Here is a 22,405-nt window from a genome sequence, read left to right on the forward strand (position 1 = left end):
AGACTTGACTAGAAGTCTATCATATAATTAAATTATGGATTAAAATATGAAAACCTTATAAATTTCTCTATATAAAGGCCTATGGACTTGTAACATTCTTGCCTTGGGTACTTACAAAGAAGCTGTTTTAACTAGGAATGAAACTAGGTGTTTCACAATCATATTTGTCAATGGAGTGGCCTTTAGTGAAATTTTTGCTATGGGCTTTACTGCTTTTTGTTCAATTTCATGAGCACAATGCTTGTATTGAGGATGAGAGAATGGGTCTGTTAGAATTGAAGACCTTTCTAAAATCCAAAACTAATCATACCAAATCCCTTCTTCCAACATAGGTTAATGATACAAAAATTGAGTGCTGTAGTTGGGAGCGGGTCAAGTGTAGTACCTCCTCTGGTCATGTGATCAAGCTCATGCTCGCCAATATAAACCAAGAGCAAAATCATGAGGATATTTGGTATATAAACATGTCTCTATTTCAACATTTCAAGGAGCTAAGAAATCTTGACTTATCTAACAACATAATTGCTGGTTGGTTAGGAAATGAAGGTATGTGAGCTTTTGCTTCTACTCTCTCTCTCTCTCTCTCTCACACACACACACACACACACATGAACTTCGAGCTATTTATGTCTTGCTTAGGATTAAATATCCCAAATAAAATTAAAAATATTGTAGTTTTTCATCTTCTCACAATTCGGTTAATTAAATTTATTTTAGAGGAAAAATCTTTTTAATTATTAGATTTAAATTAGGTTAGATATAATTAGATTCAAAATATGTTTTTTTAGGATTAATTTGAGGAATCCATCTATTCTAAACTTTACATATGTCAAATATGTATAACCGTAATTAATTTACAAGTATTTTAGGAGACTCATTATGATGTGTCAAATATTTATGATGTGTACAAATCGTTGTTTGCCATATGACATAATAGGTTTTAAATTTTACATAAATTTAAAAGATAGAACTTGTCATTGTCATATGCATTGAGTAAAGGACACGTATCATCATTTTGTACATCCACCAAGCTGGGATTCAACTTTGTGCATTCTAGTTAGCTCAACTGATAAAGTCTCTGATGGTTCAATAAGAGATCCATGATTCAATTTCCACCTACACCAAAAGTTGATTAGTACCTTGATCTTATGACAAAAAGTGCAATTATTATAAACGAACGGTATAAGTTGAAACTTTATAATATAAGCCAAGTTAGACCTCTACACACGCATCTAGTGAAGACAAATATAGTTCATCAAGCCTATCCAAAAAAACAAAAAAAAAGTTCATCAAAGCAGAAGACAAAAACACGTGTTGAAATTGAGAATGAGCTTGAGAAAAATTACTCAAATTAATAGTATACTAGTATGTAGCCCCGTGCTACCACACGATAATGGATATTTTATTAATAATGAGTTTATTCATGTTTAAAATGTTAAGTTAAGTCTAAATTTATATTATTAACCAGAAAATTTCATTAACAAAACTTAGTAGTATATATATTTTACACAAAAAGATGAACCTTGGTGACAATGTTTATCCAAAAGATCCATTCACGCTTTTGAATCTTCAATCTCTATTGGTGATTGAAATTTTCGCAGCTTAAAAAATTTAAAATTAAAAAAAAAAAAAAAAAAAAACCCTCAAAGTTGTACTCATTTTATAGTTTTACGATGGATCATTTTGTAACATGATGGGCATTTGTGTAAGAAAAAACCTCTGAAGTTCCATGGCTAATAAAATAAATTCTCTCCAATCTTTTTTTATAGAGAGAGGGGTTTGTGCATGTTTTTATACATTCTTCATAGTTGTATTATCACAAAGCAGGTCCAATGGATTTAGATTGGTACTATCGATTCTCAAAGCATGAGTGTTTAATGTGTTATTAATTTCATCTCATTGGCTTTTGCACATGACAGCAAAATTAAAAATAATTAGATTGTACACGTGAATAGTAAAATTGGACTCCAATTTCATATTCTAATTGAACAATTGGAATGATAATATATGATAGTAACAACAATAGGAAAATTTAAATAAAATTTCGAATTAAATTGTAGCAATCTGAATAAAAAATTCTAGTAGAAAGACAAGGTGGAGTGATCCACTCCAAGAAGGCGACCAAACTTGCATAAATATAGAATAATAAATCTCTCTCCGGAAAATTTACATTGTTCATAACCTTTACCTTCACTGAACATTTTAAAAACATAGTGACTCACATCTGCCATCTAGACATCCATAGCCGGGTCCTCTTCAATTCGTGTGAGATTCCATTGATTACTAAGTTCCTTTGCAGCCTGCAAAAAGTATCATCCATCAATCCACAACAGTGCTTTCTTCATTGTTATAGGTGTCAAACCTGAACAAAAAGCCAAATATAAGGATAGTGAATTTTAGGCATAATGTGCATCTAATTACATATTAGCAATTTATAACAAATGTAAATATGCAAACTTTGTAAGTGAATAGTAAACAAATCTCAATGTCAGAACCAAGAAGAAAACACTTTAATCCGAAACTCAATGCAAATGTAAAGATGCAAACTTTGTGAGCAATTTATAACAAAGATGCAAACTTTAGCTTTGCTATCTTTTTGGAAATTATACAATGTACCCAAACTAAGTTCTTATCACCGATATTAATCTCTTTGGTTTTCACGTTTGACTACAAAATTAAGAAAAAACTTAATTAGCACAGTAACTCACTTGACCCGATACATAGAAGTGGTTTTAATGAGAATGAGCCTACATATATTTAGCCACATAATGCAAAATTCAACTTCAATTTCAGATTCTAGACACATGGCACAAAATTAGAATTCTAATTTTGAATTCAATTTCACATTCTCTCTGCTTCACCTATTATTTTATATATAGATTATTATACAAATAAATTTTATTATTATTATTAATTATAAAAATCAGTTACACCTTTCTGAAAATAAAAATCAATTACACGGTGAGGACTGAGGAGGACTCAGCCATAAATTCAGGTACCTATCATGCCACCTTCCTTTCTCTGTTTTAGCTCCTTTCATTCTTCTTATTTCTTGCAAACTTTATTTTCATTTCACCATCTTAAACGTTTGTTAACCATCTTAATCATTTCGCAAACCATATAAAGATCCTTGCATGATTCAGGATTCTGTCCAAAATAAAAAATGTCATTCCCTCTTTCTTCTTAATTACCCTCTCTCAACGTTTGTTATAGCCAAATAAAATAGTGTAACAGTCCTTGCGAATTCTCTCATTATTTATATCTAATTTCATCTCTTCCTCTCTCGACCCAATTCTATCTAGCTATATCAAACCCAATTTGAGTCAACCATTGTTTAGAAATGAAGCATCTTAATAAACGGTGTTGTAGACTTGTAGTGCCAAAACTGTGGGACCATCAAAACCTGTATGCACCACATTCGAACCAGCAGAAAATATACATCCTACCTACTATCATAACTTCGTGTGGAGATGTTTGGTCGATTTGAAAACTTTTAGTGCATTATTTTTGTTCTTTTGGTATTGCATGCCAATGGTGTCATACGTTCGATGAAATTTCTACTAAATTTTATGTAAGTTCTTTTCATTCAATTCCCTTCCCCCGCTCATTTGTGATAAATCTGAATGATTGGTTAATTTTGTATAGTCGTTTAATTTATATGGCCTATGATTGGGAACCAAATTCATCAGGATATTAACGTGGTTTTCACTTAACAACATGATAAAAATATCAACTATATTCATAGAGCGACGTATCTATATGACGAGATCAGCATTTGATATCATTTTTTTTTCCTCTAAATATATATATATATATATATATATATATATATATATATATATAAATTTTTATAAAGGTCTTTCTATATTGACGAAGTGACCATAGATGTAATGATTATGAACCAAAATTTTAAACTAAGGAAATTAATTTTGGGTCCGGCCCCCCTTCCGATACAAAACCTCATATTTTCTCCATTTTTTAAAGGATGAAAGACACTTGTTAAGTGAAAGATTTAAGGATAGAAACAAAGCCACCTCCAAACCCAATCTCTCTCTCTCAACCAAACCTTTCTCAGCAACCCATCTCCTTTGGTAAGCCCATCAAACCACCAGCAACTTCGCCTGGCAGACCCACTGCTGCCCATACACCAATACTGCTACCCATACACCAATACTGCAAACAGATCCCCCTAACATAGAAAGGTCCCCATAAATATGGGGACGGTAAGATTTTTTTTTTTTTTTTCCCTAAATTAAAGAAAAAATAAGAGTTAGGTGTACCTTTTTTTTTCTCACTCTTAAAAAAGCCTGAAATATTAAAGTTATGCTATTATATTATGAGTTTTATTACATAAGTCCTAAAAATTGATGTGCGAGTAATTCAATATTCATTGATTCTTTAATTTGTTGAAGTGTCATCTTATTACCACATCGGTTTATAAGTTTTTTAGCAATAAAATTTGTAGTAAATTTAGCATTTTCCCAAAAAAAAATATTTAATAGAAATACAACTCAATCACTATTAAGTGAATAAAATATGCTAAAACTAATACAAATTTTACGAAAGAAAACTTACAAACTAATGAGACAGGAATAATCTGCTAGTTTGTAAAACTTATATAACAAATATCATTAGTTCACTTTGGGTGAATTAGTCATATTAATAAGTAATAAATAATAATAAATTTTAAATATATATATATAACAAAAAAAAATAAACTAAATATTATTTTAGTGATATTTGAAGATAAAAAAGCTCATTTAAGATTGAGAGGTGCTACGTCCATAATATTTTTACAATAATTTCACAATAAATTATAAGTGGTTAGTTGTTGTTGGTTCAAATTTGAATTTAACACTAAGATTACTTTTTTGCCTTAACAATAATAACCAGTAATAATTTGCTACTTAAGTTTTCGCCTGGCCCTATTTAAAAGTTTGGAAATCTATAATTTTGGAGCTGACAAACCCTTCCAAGACACCAAATATATACAAACCCATGATTTGTATTTCTTTCTTCATTCATTTTGATTTCGTTTTCTTTGAACTTTTTCGTACGTTAGTTTTTTCTTCTTGTCAACTTTCTATGACTTTCATAATTGCCACTCAACCTTTGCTTTCATCCTATTCTGTTTATTGTCTGTTTGTATTAATTTAGTACAAGCCCACAAATAAGGCAACTGAAGCTAAAGAGAATGTGAGTTACGAAAACAAACTAAGCGAACCCAACAAACAATTTTAAAGTCAAAGGAAAGAAATTGAAAAATGGGAAAAGAAAAGCAGGAAATTATGTAGAGGGCAGGAAGCAAATCTTGGAGAAATTTTGGTACTGGGTAACTAGGGAGTGTCCTTGAAAGCGACGAAGCAATGTGAGAGAATTTTGGTGAGGTCTAACTTGAAGCCTTCCTTCAAAGTGGTGAAACATTCTTGGCAGCGGACAGCAACGGCATTGGTGTATGGGCGATAGTGGGTCTGCCATGGGAAGTTGCCGGTGGTCCAATGGGCTTACCAAGGGAGATGGGTTGTGTTCATTCTGTTTAGATCCCTATAAATTAGATTTGTTTAACCTAATTAATTAGTCAAATATTTACTTAGGTTAATTACCAAGGGAGATGGATTGCTGAAAGGTTTGGTCGATAGAGAGATAAACTGGATTTTGAGAGGGCTTTGTTTTCTGCCCTTGGATCTTTTACTTAACATGTCAGTTTAAAAAATGCAGAGAACAGGAGGTTTTGTATCGGGAAGGGAACTGGACCCAATTATTTTTACTGATTTTTTTAGAGCATGGGGATGGCAACTGTTATATTTGTTAGCTAGGAGATGAAGTTATAAATTTTAGAAGGTAATAACTGATTATTCTTAATTGATAAATGCTATTCTTAATTTTCGGTTTTTTTTTTTTTTTTTTAAATTGTGTTTCTATTCAAATTTCAAATCTTTTTTTTTAGTTATTTATTGTCTCCGATTCTCCGCCCCACATCACAACCTTTCCACGAGCCAACCTATTTACTATTTAGTCAGTGCTAGACCGACCCTTTTGTTTTTCAGGTGTATATGTGCTTTCATTACATTAAAAGGGACTTACTTGAAATATTTAAAAAAAAAAAAAAAAACATGAAAAAAATGATGACAAAGAATGAATTCGGTGGTTGTACTGGGACTAAAAGGCCTAGACCACATTTTTGGCTGGAGATTGTAATTTGTAAGGTATTATGGATATAATAATAATAATAATAATAATAATAATACACGTACAACTACAAAGTAAACAAGAAAAAAAAATGATGGCAGTTGATTATGTTACTAAGTGTATGTTTAAATATCACTTATTTTGTTGAAAACTAAAAAAAAAAAAAAAAACTCTAATTGCTGTTTAATACTGTTTGTTACTGTTCATTTATCTTTTATACTGTTCATCAAGCCTACCAGCAGGCTCTAACAGTTGCACATTATATTTAATATTGATGAAAAGAAAATTTTCTAATAAAAAAAATTGAAAATTAGAGTCGGATATCGTTTTTGTTGGACCTTGGTCCAAGTACTGAATCATCGATCATTGTGTCAGCTATATTCGCGGCATTGACAGTGGCTACAGTGCAACTGGGATAGGGCTCTACCCTATTTGCTTGTTATTGTTCTCCAGGTTGTTATACTATGAAACAAGAAAAGCCAAGTAATGTATCTGGTGTTAATGCTAAATCTATTGCATTAACACCAGATACCTTTTTATCCTAAACCTATTGCATTCCTTTTGTTTTTGACCATGTAAATTGAGTACACTTGTCATCTTTTCTTATAGATAATTTAGAACATGATTGTATGTAACATTCATATGAGGTGTTTTTATGAAGTTCTGGAGATCATACTTTCACCAAAATTATCATTTAATATTTATTGTGATTGCTTTCTTCCATCTGTATTGCTTTGGTTCCATATTGGGTGCGCACAAGAGGATAATTAATTGCTAAGGCTATTTGTCAGCAATTTAATAATCAACTAAATAATAAATCAAAATTCATTAATTGAAAATTTTATCTACATGCCAAAACAAAATCCATTAACTAACTACTAAGACCATTATCAAATGTATTGCTTTGTTTGAATATTTTAATTAAAGATTTTGACAAATTAGCCTTGAAATTCAAAAATAGATCCAAAGCTTTTAAATGAAGATTTGTTGCATATGAATTAGTCAGAGCATTAGCATTGAAAAATGCTAATGCTATATTTAAGCCCTTTTTAGCATTTTATGTCTCAAAATATGCTGCATCAAAGGATGCTAAACACAAAAATTGTAAAATATATATATTTTAATCGGCATTTCTCTCTCCTCCCATAATTTCTGTTATCTTCTCTCTCTTCATTCTCTCTTTCTCATCTGCTCTCTCCACTCTCTTCATTCTCTCTTTCTCACTTTCCTCTTACAAACCCAAACATCATCCATCTCTTTCTCATCTGTTTTTTTTTTTTTTTTTGGCTGTGACCGGTTCTTAAAGGAAGTGGTGGGTTTCAAACCCAAACATCCATCCTCTCTTTCTTTTTTTTTTTTTTTTTTTGGCTATGACCGGTGCTTAAAGGAAGTGGTGGGTATGGCTAAGGTGAGTTGTGGGTCACGGAGATCGGAGTGGGTCATGGCGTGGGTCACAGAGATCGGAGATCAGAGTGGGCTGAGGTGGGTTTTTGGCTGTGACCGGTGTTTTTGGTTGTGGTTGTGGTTTTTGGTTGTTTTTGGTGTGGGTCCAGTGTTTTTGGTTGTGGTTTTTCGTTGTGGTTGTGGTTTTTGTGCTTAAAGGGGTTGTGGGTCGTGGTTAGGTCTGGGGTTTGGGTCATGGTTGGGTCGTGGTTGGGTTGTGGGTCCGGTGTTTGGGTCGTGGGTGACGGCGTGGGTTTGGTGGTTGTGGTTTTTGGCTGTGACCGGTGTTTTTGGTTGTGGTTGTGGTTTTTGGTTGTTTTTGGCTTGGGTCCGGTGTTTTTGGTTGTGGTTTTTTGAATGGGTTTGCTCCGGTGGGTTTCAAATCGGCGGTGTGGTTTCTGATCGGTGGCTTGGGTGGTGGGTGTGGTGGCCGTTGTTGGCTCTGGTTTGATGGTTTGTGTGTGTGGCTGTGTGTGGCTCTGTTGATAGGTCTGTGTGTGTGGTTCTGTGAGATGAACCGGTGCTAGAGGTTGAGGGAGGCTGAGGAAAAAAAAAAACGGTTGGAAAGCCTAGGAAAGTGGAACTGAAAAAAAGTATTTGTTAAAAAGAAATAATAAAGAAAGATTAAAGAATAATATTTTAATAAGAATAGAGTTTTAGGATGTGAGAGGTATTGTAAAATGGAATGGTATAAGTAATAAAATGATTTTTTGGGATGGTATAATAGTATAGCATTGCATTTTTCAATGCTAGTGCACATGATTGCAAATGCAGTGGTTTTGGGGTTAAATATAATATCAAAACTCTACTTTTCTTTTACCTTTATAATCAATTAATCATCATCCACAAACACAATAACTACAACAATCCTAAATCTAAAACCCATCTTTTTTCCATACAAAAAAAAAATTTGGATGATAATAGTCATCTGTGAGAGAGAAATGGAGGGAGACAGAGAGAGGAGAGGAGAGACAGAGAGCCATGGCTTCGTCGCACGATCTGAGTTGGCCCGGTGGTGGTGGTGCGAAGTAGACGATGCTATCGTCGTTTGTCAAGTCAGCCATCACCCAAACAATCCCAAATCACCTAAACCACCACCCCATCAAGCCTCGCAACCCACCGTCACCCTCATCTAACCCAATTTTTTTTTAATCTTTGGTTTTATTAGTTTTTGCTCTCTCTTTTGTTGCGTGAGACGCAGGCAACAGTACTCTCTTCTTGTGTGAGCGCAGCTTACCAATGAAAGAAGAGGGCATTTGCCATTGATTTTCTGAATCTTCTTGTGAGTTTTTTACGCGGTATTTACTTTTTATATATCTCTGTGATTGTTGAAGGAAATGGATTGTGGATTCTAGTTTTGGCAGATTTGAGACTGATTTTGTGGAAAATTTTTCCCTACAGTTCATTTTTGTTGATACGATTTCGAAATGGAATTGTCCTGTTTATGCGTTTTTGAAGTGCAAAGAACTGAGTTTATTTATTTTTCTATAATTAAAACATCTTGATTGAATTTTTGCTATTGATTTTGTTTTTTGGGATGAGTTTATTAGTATGAAAAAAAATTCTTCACATTTGAAAATAATTAATTTAGAAAATTTTAGTTTAAAAAAAATATTTTTATGAGTTTTTTTGGAGTTTTAAATTAAAGTAATGAAAAAAAAAAAAAAAAAAAAAAAAACCCAAAGTTAAAGGACTGGTTTGGATGGGGATAGATGGAAATCCTAAGTTGAACAATTTTAATATTTAGAGGGCTGAATTGAATGGGAAAAAAATAGTTAAATTATTTAAATTAATTTTAGTAAAACATAGAAGATAAATTTTGCGTTTTAACCTATTTTTTTATATGGTTGCATTGGTTTATTATTTTAGTATTGATTATTTGAATAGTTACTAGATGTATATGTAGTGTTTTATTGCTTTTACTTGTTTGTTAAGATCAAATGACCAGTTCAAGAATACGAAAACAATATGATTGAATAATTCTCAATTGTTAAAAAAATTAATATTTTTTTATTTGATTAAGTGTATTTTATATAGGATAATTTTTTATTATTAATAATTGTTTTTAAAATTACAGTTTAATTTTTAATTAATTAATATTGTCCCGCTTAACCTATTAGGTCCATCACTACAATTGCTACTTTATTCCACCTTTAGAGCATTTCCAGCAGGCTCTTTAATTATAAGTCAATGAATAATAAGAAAAAAAAAGGGGTGGACTTTTTTTAATGATAGGTATGGTAAGTTTTGCTTTAAGGAAATTAATTATAGGTTAATGAATAATAAGAATAAAAACCCTTAAGAAATATTACAATTGAAAAATATGACTATTGGAAAATTTGAAAATGTTATTATTGGCAATTTAAAAATATAGCTATTAGAAAATTTGAAAAATATAGTTGTTGGAAATGAATAGAGAAAAGATTAAAAACAGATAAAAGAAAGATTAAAGAAAAAATAAAGAAATAATGAAGAAATAATATTTTAATAAAATAGAAAAATGATAGTAAATTTGTTGGAAAGTGTATTTGAAAAAAAAGGTAGGTAAAACGTAATAATAACTGTAACGGTAATGGCTCACCCTCTAGACAATACAAAAATTTAGAGAAGTTGCTAGAGATGCTCTTAGCCGCTACTATCAATAATTTGTATATCATTAGGCTTTGATGTAGTCATGTACACTTGATCTTCACTTCATATATAAGAAAGCCAAAAACAAGAGCCCACACACCTTATTTTGCTTTCAAAGTTACATATGGGTTCCAATTGTAAAACTTCACATATCAACAATGTAGGATGTAGATTGTACTAGAAATCACATATGATTCTTGATAAATCATTTATTTATTTATTAATTTTCGTATTATGATTATTGTGATAATGAATACACTCCTTTCACATTGTATTCATGGATTTAACAATTGTTTGAATATGTTTTTTACAGAATCCAATTGTTTATCTAAAATGAGCAAGCTAGGGCACTTAAATTTACTTTTGAATCACTTTGACAAGGAAATATTAAGATTCTTAGGTGCCCTCCCAGTTCTTAAATTTCTTGATCGAAGTTACAATGACATGGAAGGGCCTATTTCTAGCCACAGTACGTGCAAATTTAAATTTTCTTCTTCAAGAATACTATGAAAAAGTCTAGAAACAAACTGAGATTTTATAACCAACTTTACCTTTATTGAGATTTACTTTCTTCATGTTAAAAATCACAAAATGCTTGATATATGTAACTGATTGTGGTAGTGTGGCTTCAATATGAAATGTGTTATTCTACTAGATCTTCCATATGTACTGTTAGTTTCAATTTGATAAATACATATCTCTTTATTGATGACGTAGAATTGGTTAATCTAAACAACTTGGAGGTCCTCATCCTGCATGGAAATGGTCTTAATGGAAGCCTACCAGTCAAGGGTAAACATTCCATCATCTATTTTAACAGCAAGAATAATTTTCTTATGGTATGTAAGTTCTTTTAGTATAAGCCAATGAGCCATTTTAAATATTTTCTCTTGACACTATCTATTGTCAATTCTCTTTGTAGATATGGCAAACTTTAGCAGTTTGAAAATTTTAGATTTGAGTGAAAATTTTTTCACTGGAAGTATCCCTCCATATATTGGAGCACTATCTTCACTCAAGGCTCTATCATTATATTATAATAATCCACTTAATGGAACTTTACCCATTCGAGGTAAGAATCTACTATGATGAAATCGAATTTGACAATTTGTTAATCTTCTAAAATTGAATAGGAGTGTAAAAACAAGGAAAAGTGAAAGGTTGATATATAATAGATCTAATTGGTTGCAACTTGAACTCACAAACAATTGATCATTTACTTTTTCAGGAGTCGAAATTAATTATTTTGATCGCGTATACTAATTCACTTGTTTTACTGATTCTTATTTTAGGAGATTTTCAGGATAGATAGAACTAATTAATGGTATTGCTTTTGACAGAAATGTGTGCACTGAAGAAACTGGAAAAGTTAGATCTTGGTCATAATAACTTTGAAGGAATCCTTCCTCCATGCTTAACCAATTTGACATCTCTTAGGTTGTTAGATATATCTTACAACCGATTTAGTGGAAACTTGTCTTTGTCTCCTGCAGCCAGCTGGACATCTCTTGAGTACATTGATCTGAGTTATAATCTTTTTGAAGGTTTATTCTCCTTTAGCTTGTTTGCTAATCACTCCAAACTTAAGGTGATTCTACCTTTTAGTGACAACAACAAGCTTGATATCGAAACTGAAAACCCCAGTTGGGACCCATCATTTCAATTAAAGGTGCTATTACTATCTAACTGTAGTCTAAATAAGCCCACCGGTAACATTCCTAAGTTTCTCTTTGACCAACATGAATTGGAAGCCATTGAAATATCTCACAGAAAGTTGAATTGAAGCTTCCCCATTTGGTTGCTTGAAAACAAGGCTAGACTACAACTGTTGAGTCTTCAAAGTAACTCTTTTGCGGGTCAATTTCATTTGCCATCATATCGCTCCATGGATCTTCGTTGGTTGGATGTCTCTGACAATAACCTTGTTGGGCAGCTTCAAGAAAATATTGGAAAGATTATTCCGAAATGAAAACATCTAAATCTATCCCGAAATTATTTTGAAGGTGATCTCCCATCCTCAATCGGTGACATAAGCAATTTAGATCATTTGGATAATTCCTGTATGGATAGTAAATAATAGTTATATTGTTGACCTTAGTAACAACTTTTTTGAGGGGGAGATTCCATGTGGACTAGCTTCATCTAATACAATAAACCTTTCTCATAATTTTCTTTTGGGATTGTTACCTTCTTGCTTGAATCTAGAAAATGCGGGGCACCTACTTTTGCAAGGGAACAATCTCACAGGATCACTACCAAAAGCTGTTCTCAATTCATCATATCTTGTGACATTAGACATTAGAGATAATAGCTTTTCCGAAAACACCCCGAAAGAAATTGACAGATTTTCTAACTTAAGAGTACTTTTGTTGAGTGGCAACCAGTTTAGTGGAATGATTCCAAAGGAGCTCTGTTGGTTAAAGAAGATAGGCATAATGGATCTTTCAAGAAACTTTTTTTCTGGGACAATACCATATTGCTTTTACAACGTAACATTTGGGAAGCTAGCTGCTAGTGAATTTATATACAAAAACTACGATTTTATTCGGTACGATGATTTTTCCTTCCCATATAAATCTCTTCTAAACGAGGACAACAAAATTGAAGGGACAAGTATTTATTTCAATATACTAGTTAAGATTGAGTTTTTGACGAAATATAGGTCTAACTTGTACCAAGGTCTCATTCTTGATATGATGTCTATATTGGATTTGTCATTCAACAAGCTAATAGGTGAAATCCCACCAGAGCTAGGACGGCTATCTTCAATTTTTGCATTGAACTTGTCTCACAATCAATTAAATAGTCCTATTCCAAAAACGTTCTCAAATTTGACTCAATTGGAGAGCTTAGACCTTTCTCACAACAATTTGAGTGGAGAAATTCCTTCAATATTGACTGATTTGACATTTCTAGCAGCTTTTATTGTGGCTTACAACAACCTGTCAGGCAAAGTTCCAGACATGAAAAAACAATTTTCAACATTTGGAGAGAGCAGCTATGAAGGAAATCCATTTCTTTGCAGTGCCCCACTAAGGAAAAGTTGCACTGTTATAGATGAATCACCTCCATCACCACAAAAATCTTCAGAGGCAAGTGACGGCAAATGGTATGAAGTTGATCTTCTAGCCTTCTTTACAAGTTTTTTGGTATCTTGCATTATGTTCTTTTCGGGTGTAGTCAGTGTTCTTTATATTAACCCTCATTGGCAGCAACGATGCTTCAACTTGGTTGAGGATCGTACGTACTGCTGTTATTTTTTTGCTTTAAATACCCTAAAAGAGCTGTCAAGCCGTATGTGTCGTTAGATGTACTCAATTTCTGTAGAAACCTTTTGTGGTAGTATTGATAAATACCTATGTGTATGGGTATGTTTGGTTTTGAATAATTGTTATCATGCTCTGTTATGAAACAGGGAGCACACTTCCAGTACTTTTTCATTCGTATTGTAATTCTTGTGAGTAGCCAATGTCATGTGCGGGTCTGTTATAATTTCATTTTAAAATAATTCGTAGAGAAGTTTTTATATGGGCCAAGTGAAATTTGTCGCATATAATATCATAAAAAATTAGAAAAAAAAATAGTTACAATTATATTATATGTCATGAGGGGAAAAAAAGAGACAATGGAAAATGATAAGAATTATATGATTATTTCATTGATATATGAAGAATGTGAAATATGACTTCAATGAATTAATAATTATTTGATTACCAATAGCCTATGGCCTAAGGATTGCCTCCTCCATTGTTGGTTAAATTTCTATGGTTTGAATCCATCCACCTTTAACCTTATCCAAAAATAATTATTATTTAATTATCATTTAACTTAAGCACAAATATATCACAATTGGATAGGAGTAAGATCAGATCATAAATTTTGCAGCAAATTTAAATTATTCTTGTTTAGAAAAATAAATGTTTGACTCGATTGTTTTTGAAAAAATTGAAACTTAAAAAAAGGTTAATTTTCCATACAAATTCTCTGGGGGTCAAGCTAGGTTTTTAGACCCCTTGATTTTACAGAAAAATTATCAACTTCAAATAATTAATCCGTTATGAATTAGTAAGGAAAACAATCTCTAAAAGTAAGCCTTTTTTTTTTTTTTTTAATTGACTAAAGATAGTTTTCTTTTGACTTTTTTTTTTTTTTTTTTTTTTTTTTTTCTGGTGCTACCAAACACTAGAAAACACAGAAAACTATTTTTACGCAAAGTTTTCCATTGAAACAAATAAAGTGCTAGATTCAAAGATTGATTTCTAGGTTAATTGCCACAAATTAAATATGTCACCAATAAAGCAATAAAGTAGTAAATTCAATAAAAATAACATAAGACAACAATAGGGTGACCCAACAAAACCCATGAAACATACCGTTTCACAATAATAATCTAAAGGGATTTAACCTATTAATTCCAAGGTAAATTGACCCATTAGAATGGAATTTAAATTTATACACTAGACTTAATCCCAAATCTTCCCTTTTAAAAAAAGACTTAACCCTAGAACTCCCCATTTGTAACTTTGAGGTTTGGACAAGCAACTTTAATCTATGCACTATGACAACGGTGTTGATTGTTAGTGGAGGCTCAAATCAACTCTCTGAAAAACTTAGGTTTCTATCTCTCCAACCTCTTTATAAGTCATGCTTAATGGGCCTTTATATAGACTCTTCATTAAGGTTACAAAAATTGAAAAACCCACATGTATAGTTGACTAAATAAATCACGTCAAACCTGAAAAAAAAAATTGAATTTGCGATTCTTGATTAGTTGAACTTTGAATCAAACAGGGGTTGAACTCATCTCTCAATTAGTCGAACTTGTAATCAAACTTACAAAAACTCAATTTTCTTCCACAAATAACTTTTGTCTTGGACTCATAATTTTACATTAAGAACTCAACAAAACTCAATCTTTTTGTCATTGGTTACCAGCACCTAATCCATTGGCCTAACATGTCATACTCGTATCTTAGATTTTCTTGTATAGCTTTAGAAAAGAAAGCACTACTTTTCATGTATTGAATAATTGAATAGCCAATGTTTTCAGTGCAACTAAACACCAAAAATTGGTGAAAATATTTTCTAAAAATATTTTTAATGAAAACAAACACAAACGTATGGTAAAAAGGGATGACAGGATAAAATAATTAAAAAATTCTTTGACAAAAAATTTTTTTAGACACTTGGCAAAATTTTAGAGTGTGTAGCCTTGTAGGGATTTAGATCCTCTCCATTTCAAAGAGAAACGGAGAGTATCTATTTCATGGACAAGATCTATTTAAAATAGATCTAAGGTGTAAATTGTGTCTTGGTAGGATCAGCAGAATCGGTAGGATCCCATACGATCCTACGATCCTATATGATTCTACACGATCCTACATACGATCCTACCATTTTTATGATCCTTGTGCAATTCTAAATGTTTTGGTGACTCACTCAAAGGTTTTAGATCATCATCAGTAGTGGATCTTGTATACAGCAACTTCTACAACATTGGATCTTGAGATTCTTCAAGGAATATTGCCGGTAGAAGAATTTAGAGAGTTTTGGGTACAAAAATCCTAGATCTACAATTGAAGGCATATGATGCACTCTTTTCTCTCTAAAAACCTCTAAAAACCCCTAAGGTGTAAATTGTGTTTTGGTAGGATCAGTAGAATCGGTAGGATCCCATACGATCCTACGATCCTATATGATTCTACACGATCCTACATACGATCCTACCATTTTTATAATCCTTGTGCAATTCTAAACGTCTTGGTGACTCACTCAAAGGTTTAGAATCATCATCAGTAGTGGATCTTGTATGCAGCAACTTTTACAACACTGGATCTAGAGATTCTTCAAGGAATATTGCCGGTAGAAGAATTTAGAAAGTTTTTGGGCACAAAAATCCTAGATCTAAAATTGGAGGCATATGATGCACTCTTTTCTCTCAAAAAACCTCTAAAAGCCCCATCTAGGGTTAGCTTATAATGTCCTTTAAATACTGCAAAAAACAGATCGCAATTTGAGCTTCAAACAGACAAGTTATGGGCTTTTTATGTTTGCTAATTTTTGCTGATCTACGACTTTTGATTGATCGAGCCTGATGGATCAAATCCTTCCGATCGATCGAGCTAGTTTGATTTTGACTTTTTGAACTTGCATCTTGTATGTTCTTTGAATTTTGACTTGCAGCACTTTGAGAATTATCTAATATGGCTTCATAGACTTTAAGATCTATATCTAGACAAGTTTATGTTCACAGTTTACCAATTGTTTTAAACTTTTAGAACCTAACAATATCAATATGGATTAGGATCCCATACAATACCTAGGGTATTGCATAGGCTCATTCGTCTCACACACAATTTTTAGTTCTTTAATTTGTAATTTTATAATTTGTAATTTTATAATTTGTAATTTTTTATTATTATTTAAAGATTGAGATTGATTTTTTTTTTTTTTTAATTCTCAATCTCAACAATAATTGAGAACAATTGCACATTGTAAAATACCCCTTAATTTGATCAGTGTGAATGCTATCATCAAGTGGTTGACAAGAAGATTGATCTAAGAAACAAGTGAAGAAAAACTGTTTTACTGAAACTTGACAGATAGCTTGACAGAATGCTACTATTGAAATTTAATGGGCAGCTCGACATAAGCTCAATTTATTGAGCTTTATGAATTCAGAATTTCTAGATTTGAATTTTAGCCCATGTTGAAATATTTGTTTAGAGTTTCTTTTCTCACAACCCTAAATATATATAAGGCTTATTTTTGTGTGAAGCTACTGCTTTTGTATACCACAGGATTTGGTAACCAAGTGCTTCATGATCTTTATTGTTGATGAAGTAAAGAACTTTGCAGCCAACAACAACCATTCAAATTGCTGGAGTTAGTCACATACTGGGATCCATGCAAAGGAGTTAATCATAAATTGGAGATTTGTACAACAAAGGAAAGAAGGCAACTACAAGATCAAGTCTAATTGGGTATTAATGCAAAGGTTCAATTGTAGGTTGGTATTTCGAGATAGGCCGGGATAGTGGTAAGATTCCTTATACTTGTAACCGCTTGATTGTTGATTAGTGGATTCTTGGGAGTGGTGACCTTAAAATTACTCGGTGGGGTTTTTTCCTTGCGAGATGTTTTTCCCATTTGTCAACAAATCATCGTGTCAAATTTATTTTCAACTGCATTTAGTATTTTTCGTGATTTGTTGATGCCTCCACGATTTGCATGCAATTTAACCTAATTAATCAACTTGGGTAATTGAATTAATTAACCGGGGTCAAGCTATCTTAACCCAACAAACAACAAAAAACTTTATAGATTAAAGCTAATTGAAACCCACTAAGAAACATTAAACATACAATCATTATCAAAATTGTTAATTTCTTACCTTCATAGATACGCAAATTTTCATACAAGTCATTAGACTGCTGCAATTAATTCCCCTGCAACACGTTAGATATAATTCGAGCCATTCAGCTAATTGTACCATTAATTTCCGCGTGTTAAGACTAGCACAAAAATCAACCCTTCTAATTATTGTTCTTTTCCTCTGTTTTTCATTTTCTTTACTCCGTCAATCACATTTCCCCTCCGTCTTCTTCTTTGTCCCACTTTCTTCGCACATGAACTTCAATTTTTCTCCTCTGTGTTCTATGTCAAATAGTTGATTGGTATGTAAATGTATCATTGTAAGATCTTTCAATTTCCTTCTCCCTTCACGTCCACGTTAAGTGAATTTTACTTTTTAAGTGTTGGATACGCTGATTGAGTAGGGCCACATTAGTTGGCCAACATATTATTGGCCAAGATTCTTAGAATATATATATTAGTGAGTAACTGTTATTGAAATATTTCACTCCGTTAATCAATTTGAAATTAGGTTGGATATGGTATTCACAAATCACAATGTGGTTAATAAAACCCTGTAAATTTTCATAGTATAAATATTTAACAATTAATATCACTTATATCAGTTAAAAATACCATTACCCTGTTCAATATTGCTCAAATTACTTTCATCATTATCCTCAAGAATAATGACCTCATCATCACACTTCTCCAAATTTCAATATTGGCTAATAAAACAAAAGGTGTAATACAAAGTTGTCGGAACCCGTGAAAATATAAAAGAATAAGATAGAAAGTGTGTTGAATGCTTTACTTGAAACTTACTGAAACTAAACAAAAATTAGAGAACTTAAAATGACCATGCCAACGAGAATCGCTGATTCCAATCACACATAACCAATAATATATATATTATACCAGGCAGTGCAAAAAAATAAATAAGACAACGATATGATTACTCAAGAAAACCAATGAAACCAACTGTTTTAAGGTAAAGAATTTGGGAAGGATTTAACCTATCCTATCATCAAAGCAAACAAATCCATTATGATAGAATGGAAGTTTACAATAAATTTTCTCCCTAAAATCTAAAGCTACGTCTTGTAGAACTTACTCACACGACCACGTGCAGTTTCGAATCCACAGACTTTTCTATCTTGAATCTGTTGCACGCAAATACCCACGTTTATGACTTTGAGATCCCACTCAAAGGTTTTAGATCACCATGAGTAGTTGATCTTGTATGCAGTAACTTCTACAACACTGGATCTTGAGATTCTTCAAGGAATATTGCCGGTAGAAGACTTTAGATAGCTTTGGGTACAAAAACCTTAAATCTGCAATTGGAGGCACAAGATGCACTCTTTTTTCTCTAAAAACCCCATCTACAATTGGAGGAATATTGCCGGTAGAAGACTTTAAAGAGTTTTGGGTACAAAAACCCTAGATCTACAATTGGAGGCAGAAGATGCACTCTTTTCTCTCTAAAAACCTCTAAAAACCCCATCTAGGGTTAGCTTATAATGTCCTTTAAATACTACAAAAAACAAATTGCAATTTGGGATTCAAACGGACAAATTATGGGCTTTTTACGTTTACTGATTTTTGCTGATCTGCGACTTTCGATCGATCGAGTCTGATCGATCGAACCAATTTGATTTTGACATTCTAAACTTGCGGCTTGTATGTTATTTGAATTTTGACTTACAAAACTTTGAGCATTATCTAATATGACTTTATAGACTCTAAGATCTATATCTAGACAAATTTATGTTCACGGTTTGCTAATTGTTTTAAACTTTTAGAACCTAACAATATCAATGCGGATTGGGATCCCATACAATACCTAGGGTATTGCATGGGCTCATTCGTCTCACACACGATTTTTATTTCCTTAATTTGTGATTTTATAATTTGTAATTTTTTATTATTATTTAAAGATTGAGATTGAATTTTTTTTTTTTTTAATTTAAAATTCTTAATCTCAACAATAATTGAGAGCAATTGCACATTGTAAAATACCTTGATCGGTGTGAATGCTGTCATCAACAAAGAAGCTGGTGTTCAGTGGAGGTTGACAAACTTCGTTTCCGACATTCAAGATTTAATTTAGAATCAAAGCAATGTGAACTTAAGAAATGTTTTATTGGGCTTGGCCGGCCGTCCCTATTTTTTCATTTACCAATAACGACTTGCCATATCAACGGTTTGTAAAATTATGTAAAAAAGTTTGTGTCTCTAGCATTACTTATTCCGGTAAGAATATAGGTAAAATAAACACTATGCTTTAATAAATGCTTTATTTATTAGATTCAACAATTATTATTTTTTGTTTTTTTGGGTTGTGGAACTCATTATTTTATTTTTTTCAGTTTTTGCCTTCATGTGACGTAGAGGAGAGTAAACATGAGATTGTGTTTCTGTAATTTTAGTTGACACCGTTTAGGTGACAATTTTAACTTTAACTTTTAGAAATAAAAGGATCAAAATGTAAGTTCAATAAACCTCAAGGAGCGTTATATAATTTTCTCTAAACTTTTCTATATAAGAAGACTTAGCTAGAAATGAAAGTTGGTGCTTCACAATATTTCTCAATGGAGTGGCCTTTAGTGAAGTCTTTACTGTGGGTTTTAGCACTTGTTGCTCACATTCATGAGCTAAGAGCTTGCATTGAGGAAGAGAGGATGGGTCTGCTAGAATTGAAGGCATATCTGACATCCAATACTAATTATACAAAGCCCCTTCTTCCATCATGGGTTGACGACCTAAAGAGTGAGTGTTGTAATTGGGAGCGGATCAAATGTAATGACACCATTGGCTACGTGATCAAGCTTTGGCTCTCCAATATAAACCATGAAACTCATGTCTATGCTGATAATGAAAATTGGTTCTTGAGCAAGTCCTTGTTGCAGCCTTTCAAGGAGTTAAGAATTCTTGATTTATCTCACAATGGAATTCGTGGTTGGCAAGAAAATAAAGGTATGTGAGCTTTGTTTCTAATTTCAAACACCAAAAAAAAAAAAAAAATGTTAAAAGAAGAAGAAACACAATCATTATAACTCTAGTCAGTAACATATGCAATGCACAAGAAATTTTATTCTTTGTCTAAATATGAAATTTGATAATTATGTTAGTTATTAATAATCTTTATTTTTGTCTAAATAAGAAATTCAATATGGTAGTTATTAAAAAATAATTGTTATAGTTATTAATAGTCTTTTATTTTAATTGCGGAAACAATTTACTGCAGATTTAAATATAGAATATGATTTAAACTTAATCAATATATATATTAGAATAATGACATGTAAAATTGTTAGGTCTCAAAAGCTTATATGACAAAATATATAAGGTCAACAAAAATCAAATGTCCTTGGTTTTAGAATAATGTTACGTCTACAATATTTTCATAATAAATTTTTAAAGAACTTTTCTTAAAAAATTTCAACGTTTTTTGAGTCAATTTGTTGTTCTTTATTCTTGATTTGCCTTTCTCTAAACTTGAAAACTATTTTGAGAGAGATTGAGAAACATTTGAAAGGAAACTCAATCTTGTGGGGGGACAAACCACAATGTCTACCAACCAAGGAAGTCAATACTATACTAGTATCGATCATACCGGGGAAATATACCGTACTGGCCATTAAACCGGTACTGGTACTCCTCTAGAGTGTACCAAAAAAAATACAAGGTTGTACCGGCTTGTATCGGCCTCTTGGCTAGTACAATAAAAAAATAAAAAAATTGAGAAATAAATATTAAAAAATATTTTACTTAATCTAATATATTTGTTAATATATTTAAGCTAATATGTAGGCTTATAAAATATGTGGATTTAAAATTTTTTGTTGATAAACATAAAAATTAATAAATTCATACTTACGTAAATAATACAAATATATATATATAAATAGTGGTAAACCTAAAACGGTACACTGGTATCAACCGGTATTGAAATATTTCGTTCCCCTAACCAAACCCAAATAGCTATATTCCCAAAGTACAAAAGGGAAAATTACGTTTTTCCACCCTAAAATTTACCACAATTTACAATTTTTTTTCCATGTACTATCAAAATGCATGATCAACCCCCAAATAAAATACTTTGTAACACTTAACCTTCTACCGTCTAGTTTGCTATTAAATATATAATGAAATTTAGTTTTAAAAATTCATTTTACTCCTCTACTATCTATTTTGGAGAGAGAGGTAAATTAGTCTTTCAATACTAAATTCTGTTAAAGTTTGCACCAAAACAGGTGGTAGGGAGAAATTGAAATAGAGTTATAACTTTGGAGGGTTAATCATGCATTTTAATGTTTCAAGAAATAAAGTATAAAATGAAGGGCAAAAAAATGTAAACATAAAGGCAATTAGAAGAACGAAGTCATTCCAATCCCTCCCACACCTAAATAACAAAAATGAAACCAACATCACCACTACCTTTTCAATATCACCGATTCATGAATCACCAGCAACCTTACAAAAAATACCACACCTCAAAGGCTACATTCCACAACAAGCCCTCAAAACCCAACCCAACCAATTAGACCAAAACCCATTGTACCACCCTTCTCATGGTTTCTACATCTCCCACTCCGATGTCGTTTTCCACCACTATCATCAGGGAGCACGTGGTGGTTCTCTGGGACCTCTATGATGTGCATCAGACATTTGGTGTTAAATTTGGTAACAAAGGGTTCTACTTAGACATGGCAAAACGGGCGTGTCGGGTCTGGTCAATCGGGTTGCGAGTCAAACGAGTTACAAGTCATTTTAAGCGAGTTAA

At 32.1% G+C, this 22,405-nt stretch overlaps 1 protein-coding gene and 1 pseudogene across 1 annotated transcript; both read left to right on the top strand.

Annotated features, from left to right (window-relative positions):
* The first annotated feature begins 464 nt into the window (after positions 1-464).
* LOC115989992 lies at positions 465-13,571 on the top strand (annotated as a pseudogene).
* A 6,609-nt stretch (positions 13,572-20,180) lies between these two features.
* Positions 20,181-20,603, top strand: LOC115989993 (putative receptor-like protein 8). The gene has a single exon (XM_031113857.1). It carries the CDS (start codon positions 20,181-20,183, stop codon positions 20,601-20,603), a length of 423 nt encoding a protein of 140 aa, XP_030969717.1.
* The last annotated feature ends 1,802 nt before the right edge of the window (positions 20,604-22,405 follow it).

This window comes from Quercus lobata, chromosome 5, assembly GCF_001633185.2.
Source record: "Quercus lobata isolate SW786 chromosome 5, ValleyOak3.0 Primary Assembly, whole genome shotgun sequence".
Classification (NCBI taxonomy): Eukaryota; Viridiplantae; Streptophyta; class Magnoliopsida; order Fagales; family Fagaceae; genus Quercus; species Quercus lobata.